General features: G+C 49.3%; 1 protein-coding gene across 6 annotated transcripts in view; it reads right to left on the reverse strand.

Moving 5' to 3' along the window:
* REV3L (REV3 like, DNA directed polymerase zeta catalytic subunit) overlaps positions 1–13,678 on the reverse strand; it is a 164,873-nt gene that overhangs the window by 32,141 nt on the left and 119,054 nt on the right. For all 6 annotated transcript variants that reach the window (XR_009755467.1, XM_061556672.1, XM_061556673.1 and 3 more), the window contains one exon: positions 6,472–6,580. Coding sequence is in view for 5 of the 6 variants with exons in the window: in XM_061556672.1 (XP_061412656.1) it covers positions 6,472–6,580 (109 nt within the window). In the remaining variant the exon portion in view is untranslated. The remainder of the gene's footprint in view (positions 1–6,471; positions 6,581–13,678) is intronic.

Consider the following 13,678-nt stretch of genomic DNA (forward strand, 5'->3'; position numbering starts at 1 on the left):
CGAATTCTCAACATTTTAACCACCCTCCATGTTTCATGGATTCCTGGTGTGCTTGTGGGGAGAAGTGAGTTGTTTTCATTGTTTAATAAAAAAAAAGATAAATAGATAAAATAAAAATATAATTAAAAAAAAAAAAATTTGAAATGTTCTTAATAAAAAAAAAGGGTATAGACACAACATAGTGACCTGGGCATAGGGGCTGTCCTGTCCCAGGTGAAGAAAGGGTAATTGCATACGGAAGTCGCGTTCTGTCACCCGCTGAGCAGCGGTACTGTGTTACCCGCAGGGAACTGTTGGCCATGGTGTACTTCATCCAACAGTACAGGCCTTATCTCTATGGCAGAGACTTTGTAGGTCACACGGACCATGCGGCCCTCCAGTACTCTCTGAGAGTGGACCAGCCTTTCAGCCAGCTCTTACGCTGGTTGGAGAAACTCCAGGAGTATTCATTTTGGGTAATTTACCGCAAAGGTATAAGGCACTGTAATGCTGACGCATTATCCTGCTTGCCTCTGAACGGAAGTTGTGCATGCTCGTCAGGCGCGGGCCGGTATAAACCACCTGCGGCTGGGTCACCGTGGGTCGTAGCGACTTTGAGTGACCTGCCATCAGCCGCGGTGGTCAAACATAGGGACAACACGTTTGGCCTCATGTATGCTGAATGGAGCCAGCTACAGATGGAGGATGTTTCCTTGTTGAACTTGCAGCGCAGCGCCGAAACTAACCAAAAAAACCCCAGGCCTAAGGGAGTTTCACGGTTCGTCCTTTGGGATTGCCTGCTGATGAGGTGGCAGGAGGTTTTGCAACATCTATGTATTATGGTCCCCACCTCCCTCCAAGGTAGGCCAATATGGGCAGTGCACAAAACTAAGTTGATGCACCTCGGGCATCGAAAAACTTTGCTAACCCTCCAACGGATGTCAAACGATGTCCACGATCTGATCAAAGGTTGCACACTGATTGCGCGCGCCACAAGCCACCATTGAAAAAGTCTCAACCCCCGTACAGTCCATCACAGTGTCCCGAATAAAATAATTGGTTGCGCTTGACATCCTGGGACCTTTTCTGGCTACGCAAAAGAGGAATAGATTTATCCTGGTTGGGGTGGAGTATTTTTCCCGGTGGCCAATGGCTTGGCCATTACCTGACCAAGTGGCTGCATCCATTGCCGATGCATTTTTGCACGGCTACGTGAGGGTCGGAATTTCTCATCCATGCTGCTACGTGAAGTGTGCAACGTTGCTGGGTACAACAAAGATTAGAATGTCACCATATCATCCTCAAACAGATGGTATGGTGGACCGCCTGCACAGAACCTTGACATCGATGCTCTGTCAGGCATTTAATGAGGCGCAGACATATTGGGACTTGCACGTTCCAGGAGTCTTGGCAGCATACAGGATGGCCCCACACGCCGCGACGGTATTCTCCCCATTTTTCCTCATGTGTAGAGGAGTAGTGGAGAGTGGTGGCGTCGTGTGCGCTGTCCGGTGCGGTGACCTCACGGGACGTGGGGTCGCACGCGCTGGGCAGTGCACGTGACATCACCCCTCCGAGGGTATATAAGGGAGACCCCGTAACGTAAGCGGGGTCACTATAGGAACGGGGATAGTAAACAGGGTGAAGAGGGAACCAGGGATAGTGAGAGGGATCAAATAGGGAGTCTGGGGAGAAGCCGGTGGTAGCCGAAGAGGTGCTTCTCTCTCCGGTCGGTGGAGTCGGCAGACTCCACGATCCGACACGAGAGAGAGACCGGAGCTAGCCGGCAGGGACCCAGACTCAGAGTAGGACCCCTAGCCCCTGGGAGTTGTGTACCCTGTGTAGTTTTGACCAAGAGTAATAAACCCTGGCGGAAGCCCCTAACCATACCTCCGTCTCCGAGTACGTCCGTCGGTAGCTTCTCTACAACTGGTGTCAGAGTGTCTGCACTGCTGCTACAATGTTTACATCGGGAGCGGAGCGCAAGAACCCAGCGACGGGACGATCGGAGGATGAAGACGGCGGGGAGGAGGCTTCGGCAGTGACCCCGGAGTCCGGGGCTCCGGTGACAGGCCCCGAGAAGACGACGGGCGGGGGTGCCAGCTCGCCGCCACCACCGCTGGAGACGGGGAGCACCCCTGCAGACCTGCTGAGGCAGCTCCTGCAGGCGATCGCGCAGCTTTGCGCCCGTCTCGACATCGCGGAGGCGAAGTTGGGTCCTCCCGGTCCGCACTCGGGATGGGAGCAACTGTCAACTGCCGGGACGCCGCGAGAGGCGGCCGCCATCTTCGCCGCGACGCCCCAGCTGGCTATTTTGCCTGCGACGTCGCCAGCGGCGGCCATGTTGGTTGGGGCGCCTCAGGCGGCCGCCATTTTAACTGCGACGCTGCAGGTGGCGGCCATTGTTCATGCGACGCCGCACGTCGGCGCCATGGCTGCCATGGCAACTGCGACGCCGTTGTCCACCGTGGGTGCCGCCGCGACTTCGCGCCACACCGCGCGCGCGGGGTCTGCCAGCGGCGATGCCACAGCTCCGCACCATGCTGCGCCCGCCGGGGGAGCCCCAGGTACGTCCGGGGCTCCACACCTCGCCGCACCACGGGAGTTGCCGAGGGTGCCGCCGTGGTTCCGGCCATCGCCGCGCTGGCGGGGTACGCTGAGGGTGTCGCCGTGGCCCCGTGCATCGCTGCCGCGGCTCCTCACGATGCCGCGCCGCGGAAGTTGCCGCGGTTCCGAGCATCGCCGTGCCTGCGGGGTTTGGCGCGCCCGCCACCGCGGCTGCTATAGTTGCCGCGGCCGCGGGGTGGGCCGAGGGTCACGCCGGGGCACCGCACCTCGCTGTGCATGCGGGGTTTGCCGCCGGCGACGCCGCACCAGGCTGCTATTTTGCCTGCAGCGATCGCGGTGGGGGCCGCCGGCGACGACGCGGCCCCGCCCGCACCTCGCGGTGCCTGGGCGTTGCCATGCCGACGCCGCGGCTCTGCATCTTGCCGCGGCATGGGCAGCAGGAGCCGCCGCTCGGGCCGGCGCGCGCCTGGCAGGAGCTGCGTTGGGCTGCTGGGCTGCTGCGGCTCTCCCGGGGCCTGTCACTAGCTGGCACGGTGCCTGCCCTGGCGATTCGTGCCACATGGGGAGGCGTGCGCTCTGTTGATGGCCTGTGGAAACGCTGCCGTCGGCCTCCAGCCCTCATCGCTCAATTGTGTTATGTTGGCGTGTTTTGTCTAAGACTGCCCAATTGTCCGTTTTGGTGTGTTTTGTCTGGGCTGCTCAATTGTTCAATTGTTGTTTGTTGGTGTGTGTTGTCTGGGCCATCGGGATTCCGCCTTTGTATTGATGGCAGCGCGTGATGAGAGTTTCAAAGTTTTGAAATTTGATTGATTGTTGTCATGCTGCCTGGATGTTGTCGGTTGGTTGTGAATATGTTGGTTTGTGGTTCTGGGACTCCTCTACTTTTATATTGTTTACAGCCGAGTCGGCTGAATTTTTTTCACAGGGGGGGGTGATGTAGAGGAGTAGTGGAGAGTGGTGGCGTCGTGTGCGCTGTCCGGTGCGGTGACCTCACGGGACGTGGGGTCGCACGCGCTGGGCAGTGCACGTGACATCACCCCTCCGAGGGTATATAAGGGAGACCCCGTAACGTAAGCGGGGTCACTATAGGAACGGGGATAGTAAACAGGGTGAAGAGGGAACCAGGGATAGTGAGAGGGATCAAATAGGGAGTCTGGGGAGAAGCCGGTGGTAGCCGAAGAGGTGCTTCTCTCTCCGGTCGGTGGAGTCGGCAGACTCCACGATCCGACACGAGAGAGAGACCGGAGCTAGCCGGCAGGGACCCAGACTCAGAGTAGGACCCCTAGCCCCTGGGAGTTGTGTACCCTGTGTAGTTTTGACCAAGAGTAATAAACCCTGGCGGAAGCCCCTAACCATACCTCCGTCTCCGAGTACGTCCGTCGGTAGCTTCTCTACACATGTATGGGAGAGAAAACGAACCCCCCATTGAGGACCAATTGGGTATGGCCTCCGGAACAAAGAGAAAAGCCATGCCCATTCCCCTGCAGGTTACGCTGGGTCGTATCTATGAAGGTAGAAGTGGCTAGAGAAAACACTGCCAAGGCGCAAGCTGCTAATGAAAAGAACGAGGGGCGGTATGAGCATGTGTTTCCATGGGCAATCGGGGACAGGGCATGGTTATACTGCCGCTGGGTATGTCCCCTAAGTTACATTGGCCATGGCGAAGTCCCGTCGACATGGTAGAAGTCAAGCGGCCACAGTGTGTGAGAATTCAGATGGGACACCGCCGTTGGTTTTTCACTCGTTGCACCAGTAACCATATGTTCATCCCCCTATAAACAGCTCACCCCCAAGCCCTGTACGGCCGATGTTTGATGTGTTTGATGAGCCGGGGCAATCGACCAAGAAAATTGTGCCTAAGGAAAAATGCATTGTGCCGCCCACAGTTTCCAAGTCCCTGAAGTCTGGGGAATCACAAGAAGCCGCCACGTGCGATGGACCGCTGGCTGGAGCCTGGTCAAATTCTTCCGAAGAGTCCAGAAATGAGCCCACCCCTTCAAGGCTTTTGTGCGAGCCCCCATTCCCCAGAGGCACAAAAATCTTGCACAGAACGATGGCCCAGTGTCAAGGACCCGGTCAAAGTGTTTGGGATTCAGCCAAGTAGATCTCCCCGGGTCATTGCGGGTTGTTTTTTTGTATGTGCAGTTCGTTTACCCTAACGATCGTCAGGCGTTGGGTTATTTTTATATATATGCAGTTCTTCTGCCCTAATCTTTGTCGGATGTCGGGTATTTTTTTAAAATTATTATTACGCGGTTCTTCTGCTCTAACGCTGTAAATTGTTATTAAGAGTCGAAACGGCAGATTTTTTTTTAGAAGAGGGGGGGGGGTGATGTAGAGACAGTGCGGGTGCAGGGACAATGCGTTGCTTCGTGGTCACGAGGAGTAATTATTACAGGGGTGGACATTAATAGAGGGCGAGTTGTAAGAAGGGGGGAACCATCTGGGAAGTTCAAGAACGGGCTAGAGAGTTCCAGAAAGGGGGCATGGCCGGGGACAGAGTGAGGGTCATGCCGGGAATAAAAGAAGGCAAAAGGCAAGGTTCAAGGCTGCCGTGGGATCGGGGTCACCGGTCTTCACGCCGTCGCTGTCTTTGCATCGTCGCTGTCTTCGTGTCGCTGTCTTCACGTCGTCGTTGTCGTTGCTGTCTTCGCGTCGTCGCCACTTGCGTGCCATCCCTGGCCCAAGTTATCTGCGTGTCATCCCTGACCAAGTTATCTGCGTGAAGCGCCCTAAATAAGAAATAAAGAAACCCTCTACAATTCGTGTTATCCAAGTCATTACGTAAGTGTCAACATTTTTTTGAAGCACGCTGTACTAAAATATCTAGGAAGCAACGCTGAGTCATAAGACTCTTTTTTTCAACAGGATCCTGCATTAGGTATTTATTGAAAACTATTTTCAGTCAATAAAAGATCAGTGTTATCCAAATGGGAATAAACCTGAGCACCCTGAGAAACCCCACGCATGTGAGGGGGCAACACTCTATCCATTACAAATAGAAACCGATGGCGATTAGTCCACTTACTGTACTGCCTTCTAGCCAGGGTATGGCACCTTCTTGACACCCACAGAAAGGGAGTTTCACAACATCTGTGCCGATACACGAACCCTCCGACTCCACCGTGCAGGATTAGAGGCCACATGCATAGCCACCACAACCTGGCTAACAAACTGTCATCAAAACAAGTGTTTAATGTCTCAATTATTGTTTCAGCTCATCGGTGACAAGATGATAAAAAAAGTGTGCATTAGATACTTGTGCAATGTGAGGATATATCTGGGTTGCTGATGGATCACACCTCGTTACGATGATTGGCTCTACCGGTCCTGGCCCATAGCCAATGGGGGGGAAGTCTAGGGGCGTGGCCCTGACGTAATGGGAAGGTGACATCTGTAAGTAGAGGATTTGATCTGCTGGCTTTAGCCACAGCCAATGGGGGGACAAGTCAGGGGCGTGGTCCTGGGAACGTACGATGGAGTCTAAAATATTCCATAGAGGTTAACCAGGATTGGTGGAAAGATACCACGTGACACGGGTATTAAAAGGGGTGGAGACGGACAACACGTGGTCAGATCTGGAACGAACGGAGGGTGAGGCCACGCTGGAGCGGGGTCCAGGCTGCCACGTGGCCGCGCGTGTCTCTCTCTCTCTATCCCTCTCACGCTGTCTGTCAACATCGTGAAGGAGTAAGATAGGAGTGTTGTGAAAGAAAGACAAATAAAGACCGAATTCCAGAAGTCGCTTCCACGACCTTTATTACACTTGCACACATGAGAATTACTCTGTTTAGCTGTGTAAGGGTGGTGGAGAGTCTTAATAACACAGCTTTGATTAGACTTATGTGGTTGAACCCAAAAATCAACTATGAATCGTAACAATGGCTGTGAAAGCCTACTTGTTTTCGTTATGCAGGTTCTTACCTTGACAAACGACACTCTGTTGGGAGAGATGGTTAGCTTATTCCTCAAGCTGGACAGGAGGTCCGGTGGAACTTTCAGTGATGTGCAGCCAAATGGAAACTCATTGTTGCTGTTAAAAATGAAAACCAGACAAAACCACGACAATGAGAATGCAACTGTGAAGTTGAAAAAAATGTGAGGGAGTCATGTTCGCAGTGGTGTACAACAATCACAGGATACCAAGTCAGCATTTATAGCGATGGTGACAAGTCGTTTTTTTAGGCTGATGTGCTAAAATAGCTCTACATCCATTAATCAAAAATTTAGATATAGTCTACTTCAGTGGAAACATCTCAGACATTTGCAACATCACTCCTACATCCCTCAAATGGCTCAACAACCTCCACATCGACATGGAACGTTGCTAATCACCCGCCCCTACGAGAGAAGAATTGTACTTCACCTGTACTGTTCTCTATTCAGCACTGCACATTTCCTGTCAGGTTATGCTTTGTATTTAACAGATTAGCAAGTGCTCAACACTCAAAATGGTCATATATAAATAATAGCGGGAAGTACCCGGCATTTCCCAGACGAAAAAGACACACACAGATCGACTTAGACACACACACATAGACATCGACCCACACACACACATGGACCTACACGCACACACATATGGACTCAAACACATACATCGAGTTACACACACACCTCGACTTACACAGCAATCCCCGATGATGCCACAACTAGAGCAATTTTCTCCCTCTGGCGAACTTTAGCCAGGAGCAGGTTGAGAACAAAGTTCTTCCCAGTACCGCCAGGTGCATCAAGGAAAAAAAGCCTCCATTTTTAGTCTCAATGTCTTCCAAAAATTTCGTGTAGGCTTCTCTTTGTGCATTCATCAGTTTTGGTTTATTTTCCTCAATAAATTTAAGAAGCTGTAAACCACCATAGGATATTTCACGTAGGATTTCATGAGCAAGGGCATGCAGGTTGTCCCTGTAGGGTGTTCGTATTCCCATAGACGTGAGGTCTTTTCCACCAATGGAGTGCAGTTTGTCCTCAATGAGGATGAGGGCCTGCTTAAAGATGACATAAGAAAAGGTGACGTTGAGGTTTGGATTTTCTCGTTGAGCTCTGTAGAGGATGCCCTCACTCATGGCCTCTTTGTATTTTTCCCAGAGCCCAATGGGGTTAGATGGGCTGCAAAGTTGAAGATGCATGCAGAAGAGCAATCTCAGTTGGGAAGGGGACCAAGAGACGATTTTGTTATAGCTTAATCAAGATGCTGATAATCCTAAAGAATTGCACGAAGATTGGAAGCTTCCCTGTATGTTGGCAGAAAACTCCTTGCACTGTTTTGAGGTCTTGGAAAGGTTTTGGCACTTTGACAACATGGATAAGCATTCGGAGAAAGTAGCACTCCTGATTGTTGTTATGAACTGTGTAGACTCTTATTAAGGCATCAGATTCACCGTCAGCAGGACATTGCTTCCATTATTTTTTAAGCAGTCCATGTATAGTAGGAGGGAACTGAATGGTAGAGCAGTTTGGCAGCAAATGGGTGACTTTGGCACAAACCAAAGAATGTCATCAGGGTAGTATGTAGTGGAGCCAGGGCTTGTTGTTGGGCATTTCCTTCGGTGAAGTAGATGCGTTGACCTTTTTCGAGGTCAGCTGCCAAATGGACGACTGTGGGGGAACGTTCATGGATGGAAGAGCCAAGATTTGTCCAAATGGGCTCATTGTTGCTGATGTATCTTCGTTAAAGCTAATTTAGACTTTGCCCCTCTATTTTGTAAGGCAAAGACAGGCATGTCAGAGCCCTTGATGATGTATTGGCAAACATTTGATGGCTTTCACAGAATTGCAGAATTCGACAATAAAGTGGGCCTGGAAGATCTTGCACAGAAGAGAGCAGTAGGGAACGATCCACTGGTTGTTAACCTTCATTACAGAATTAGTGCCAGGTCTGAGCGTTGTATAAAATCCACCATGCTCAGTATTTCTGCGACGATATAGAGGATAGGCATCATGGCCCGACTGAGTGTCTTTCAAGAAGTTGTGTGGATAATTCTTGGTACACCTGCGGTCTTGCATATGTTGAGGTGCATATGAAGACTCGGAGGCAGATCTTCAGAAGGGGCTTTCGCGAGATGTTTATTAAGGGCTTACGCCTGTGCTTTATTAAGGGAATAACACTCGTCCCCAGGGGTAAGGGTCCTATGCTCGGTCCTTCACCTAGACCCACGGGAGGCATGACGTCACCGCAATGGAAGGTGCGAATGACATCACATCCTGTGACGTCAGCGCACCTGAAGGCGAGCATGACGTAATGTCCCCGACTACTCCTCTACACATAGATGGCGAATTTGGATTGAACTGCCCACATGGGCCATGGACTTTTTGCTTGCAGACCACATCAAAAAAGGCAGGGTCTTGATGGGGGTTAGGTAGCTCAGCACTGATAACTGTGTCAATGTTTGAGCATGAGGAAGACGACGTTTTTGCCACTGAATGGTATGCAAGTTACTGCTTGTTTTTCCAAAGACGCTGCCTTCGTTAGTCTTAATAAGCCTAATGAGGTCATCAACTTTGAGTTTAAAGACCCTTGCTAGGATGTCATGTCTGTCTGTTGGCTTTTTGTTTGGATAAAGCTCAACCTGGATCTCCTTCTATCTCGTATTGCAAGTGAAGGTGATAAAGAGTAATCGGGCCTGCCATTTTGGCTGATGTACATCATGGCATCCTGAGTCTTCTCATGCATATGTAGTGAGTCCACTGAGTCGCAGACGTTGTCTTGGGAGCAACACTTTTACATCAACTCAACACAACATAACGTAACTTACACTCGAGTGATGAACGCCCATCTAACCACGCTACGGCAGAACTAGACACGGTCCCGCTATCCCGGTCCGGACCACGAGCTGGGTCCCGGACCGTGTGGCTAGAGGCCTGTTCACCCCGACGTGGATCTTCATTCACCAACAGTCAATAATCCCGAGCCCTTCACGGGGCCCCCTTTATATCGGCCCGGGCTGGGGCTGGCTCCGCCCCTCGCCCCGCCCACCTTCGAGATCTCTCAAGCTCCTTCTTGAAGGCTCCCGAGAGCTCCTCTATACCGTGTGACCACCCAGCGGCCCACGTCTACAGGTGGCCCTCCTCCAATATCATCCGGTCACATGTCAGCAGGTCAACCAGCGTATTATGCCCCAATGTAACCCTGGCTGGCTGACACTCTCTCTCGCTCCCTCACTGGAAGCCCGCACCGCACGCTGTACGTGGTGCTTCTGCACTAACCAGCGCTCACCCAAGCCCCGCTAGGGCTGGTACTACGCCCAGTAACCGGGCTGCACATAATGACAACATATTATCCGCCGTGGCTTCGCAAGCCCGGCACCACACAATGACATTCACAGTCACTACACATGCATCTTGGTCCAGCTGTGAAGGATGAAGGCAAAATAACTAATCTGCCCACATTCTGAGCATTTGCATATCCGTCGATAGCGTCCCTGAGATGAGCATACTGGTGTACCCGCAGGCGTTTTTGATTCAGTTGAATGTAAAGAAGGCGCTCACACTCTCAATTTTGGAATTCTCATCGACAACATACTGGTGAAAGAGGTTGGCGCACCGTAATATGTGGTTTCCTCCTATTTTGTCCATGATCACAAAGGAATAAAAGTCTTTAGAGGAAAAAGTTGTGTGAGGATGTCTTTGTCCTGTAGCTTAGATAATTTGAGGAATCTGGACATGGTACCCATCTTGGCCTTGCGACAGTAAAATGTGGTATTGTAGGGCATCATATGCTCTGTTTGTCTCAGAAAATCTTTTATAGTGTTGTCTTGGTATAAAAGCACAATGCCTCTATTACCATGTTCCTCACCCACCATAAGAACAGCAACCTCAACAAAAGTCGGGGCATTGAACCTCCCTGCGTGCTGCCCGCTTTGGTGGAAAGAAAAGGTGCAGTACGCCAAATTTTAAATGGTTGATTTTTGCAGCAATGTAACAAAATGATAGACGAAATGTAATCGCCTGTAGCTACGAAAGTCCAACGTATTTAGCGGTATAACATAGCAATCAGCATCACAGTACTACATATAAAAAGGTGTGATGAGAGCAATCGAAACTATATAAATGCATTGAAGAAAGAAGCTAATATAAGTCAACATTATAGAGCAGCAGTGCGCACAGTTAAGAAGCAGGCAACAGTCTAGATTATAGACTTCCAGTACGCTGACTCAATTACATAAGCATTGCTACAATCAACATAATAAGCTGGAAATACGGTCAGCAGCTTAAAAAGCAGGATACAGTCTACATGAAAGGCTGGCAGTACACCGAGCGAGGTAAAGAAGCAGGCAACAGATTATAGACTGGCATACACTCATCCTGCCCTAAAGCAATATTAAGAGTGTAGATAATAGACTGCCAGTGCACTGATGTCAATTAATAAGCAGGCAACAGGCCACATTACAGACTGGCAGTACACTGGCGCTGCTTAATAAAAACACACCTAAATAATTTAATATTTAGCAACTTTACTTGGAAATAGTAGTTGTCTACCCACAAACATTACTATTGTAAGATTTGCAAACTTATTTTTATAATAATAGTTTTCTATGTACGTGAGTGTAGCGAACGAAGCAAGAAATTAATACCTAACATTGGCGTAGTGAGGCCTAGTCCCATGCAGAGCCCACGGCCTCAACTAGATTGCCCAGCTGGCCGAGGTGGCACCTTGCAGGCTGGGGGCTGGGCCGCTACCCCCGCCCGTGCTACAATAATACTAAGCGCTATAATATAAATATCTACAGATTATATAGTAGTAATAACTGCACGCATTGGGGTGGGGGGGGGGGGAGAGGAGGACATCACACTGTAAAGAATAAACGTCCGTGTTGTGTATTTTTAAAGCATTTTTCACGCAAATGATCATTTTTGGCGATCGTGTGTGCGTTGCTAGGGGCAACACCTGTCAGCGTTTTGCGCATTTCGCAAATTGGTGCTTTGTTCCGTGCCGAGTGGCGAAAGTAAATAAATTAAAATCGCACAAAATCGATAATTAAACTCATTTAAAGGTGACGGACGTGAAAAAGGAATAGCGCTTGCCAACCGCGGGTCTTACGGCGTGGTACCTGGCACATTTTTTTTTACGTAAACCCCACCTCTTGAGAGCCAAATCCCTCGCAAGCGCGTGAACACACTCAGATAGACGGACACACAGACAAAAAATTACGTTTATAGGTAAGATATTCTGTATCCGAATTATTTTCCTTATTTCCTCATTTACAAGCAGTGAATTGGTGAGAAGCTAGAAACTTAGGTTTCATAAAATAACTAAACATTAAGCATAACACAACAAGCCTAAGTAATTATACATTCATTTGAGATACACTTACAAAAGTTTTTAATGCAGTTCACATTTGAACCATAGAACATTTTACAAGCAAGGTATACAGTGAGGGAAAAAAGTATTTGATCCCCTGCTGATTTTATATGGTTGCCCACTGACAAAGAAATGATAAGTCTATAATTATAATGGTAGGTTTATTTAAACAGTGAAAGACAGAATAACAACAACAACAATGCAGAAAAACGCATGTCAAAATTTTTATAAATTGAATTGCATTTTAATGAGGGAAATAAGTATTTGACCCCTCTGCAAAACATGACTTAGTACTTGGTGGCAGAACCCTTGTTGGCAATCACAGAGGTCAGACGTTTCTTGTAGTTGGCCACCAGGTTTGCACACATCTCAGGAGGGATTTTGTCCCACTCCTCTTTGCAGATCTTCTCCAAGTCATTAAGGTTTCGAGGCTGACGTATGGCAACTCGAACCTTCAGCTCCCTCCACATATTTTCTATGGGATTAAGGTCTGGAGACTGGCTAGGCCACTCCAGGACCTTAATGTGCTTCTTCTTGAGCCACTCCTTTGTTGCCTTGGCCGTATGTTTTGGGTCATTGTCATGCTGGAATACCCATCCACGACCCATTTTCAATGCCCTGGCTGAGGGAAGGAGGTTCTCACCTAAGATTTGACGGTACATGGCCCCGTCCATCATCCCTTTGATGCAGTGAAGTTGTCCTGTCCCCTTAGCAGAAAAACACCCCCAAAGAATAATGTTTCCACCTCCATGTTTGACGGTGGGGATGGTGTTCCTGGGGTCATAGGCAGCATTCCTCCTCCTCCAAACACGGCGAGTTGAGTTGATGCCAAAGAGCTCCATTTTGGTCTCATCTGACCACAACACTTTCACCCAGTTGTCCTCTGAATCATTCCGATGTTCATTGGCAAACTTCAGACGGGCATGTATATGTGCTTTCTTGAGCAGGGGGACCTTGCGGGCGCTGCAGGATTTCAGTCCTTCACGGCGTAGTGTTACCAACTGTTTTCTTGGTGACTATGGTCCCAGCTGCCTTGAGATCATTGACAAGATCCTCCCGTGGAGTTCTGAGCTGATTCCTCACCGTTCTCATGACAACTCCTTGAGGTGAGATCTTGCATGAAGCCCCAGGCCGAGGGAGATTGATAGTTCTTTTGTGTTTCTTCCATTTGCGAATAATCGCACCAACTGTTGTCACCTTCTCACCAAGCTGCTTGGCGATGGTCTTGTAGCCCATTCCAGCCTTGTGTAGGTCTACAATCTTGTCTCTGACATCCTTGGAGAGCTCTTTGGTCTTGGCCATGGTGGAGAGTTTGGAATCTGATTGATTGATTGCTTCTGTGAACAGGTGTCTTTTATACAGGTGACAATCTGAGATTAGGAGCACTCCCTTTAAGAGTGTGCTCCTAATCTCAGCTCGTTACCTGTATAAAAGACACCTGGGAGCCAGAAATCTTTCTGATTGAGAGGGGGTCAAGTACTAATTTCCCTCATTAAAATGCAAATCAATTTATAACATTTTTGACATGCGTTTCTCTGGATTTTTTTGTTGTTATTCTGTCTCTCACTGTTCAAATAAACCTACCATTAAAATTATAGACTGATCATGTATTTGTCAGTGGGCAAACATACAAAATCAGCAGGGGATCAAATACTTTTTTCCCTCACTGTATACAGGTAACAAGCTGAGATTAGGAGCACTCCCTTTAAGAGAGTGCCCCTAATCTCAGCTCGTTACCTGTATAAAAGACAACTGGGAGCCAGAAATCTTTCTGATTGAGAGGGGGTCAAATACTTATTTCCCTCATTAAAATGCAAACCAATTTGTAAC

Source organism: Lethenteron reissneri, chromosome 22 (genome assembly GCF_015708825.2).
Source record: "Lethenteron reissneri isolate LAM-NWPU_2019-01 chromosome 22, ASM1570882v1, whole genome shotgun sequence".
In the NCBI taxonomy this organism is placed as follows: Eukaryota; Metazoa; Chordata; class Hyperoartia; order Petromyzontiformes; family Petromyzontidae; genus Lethenteron; species Lethenteron reissneri.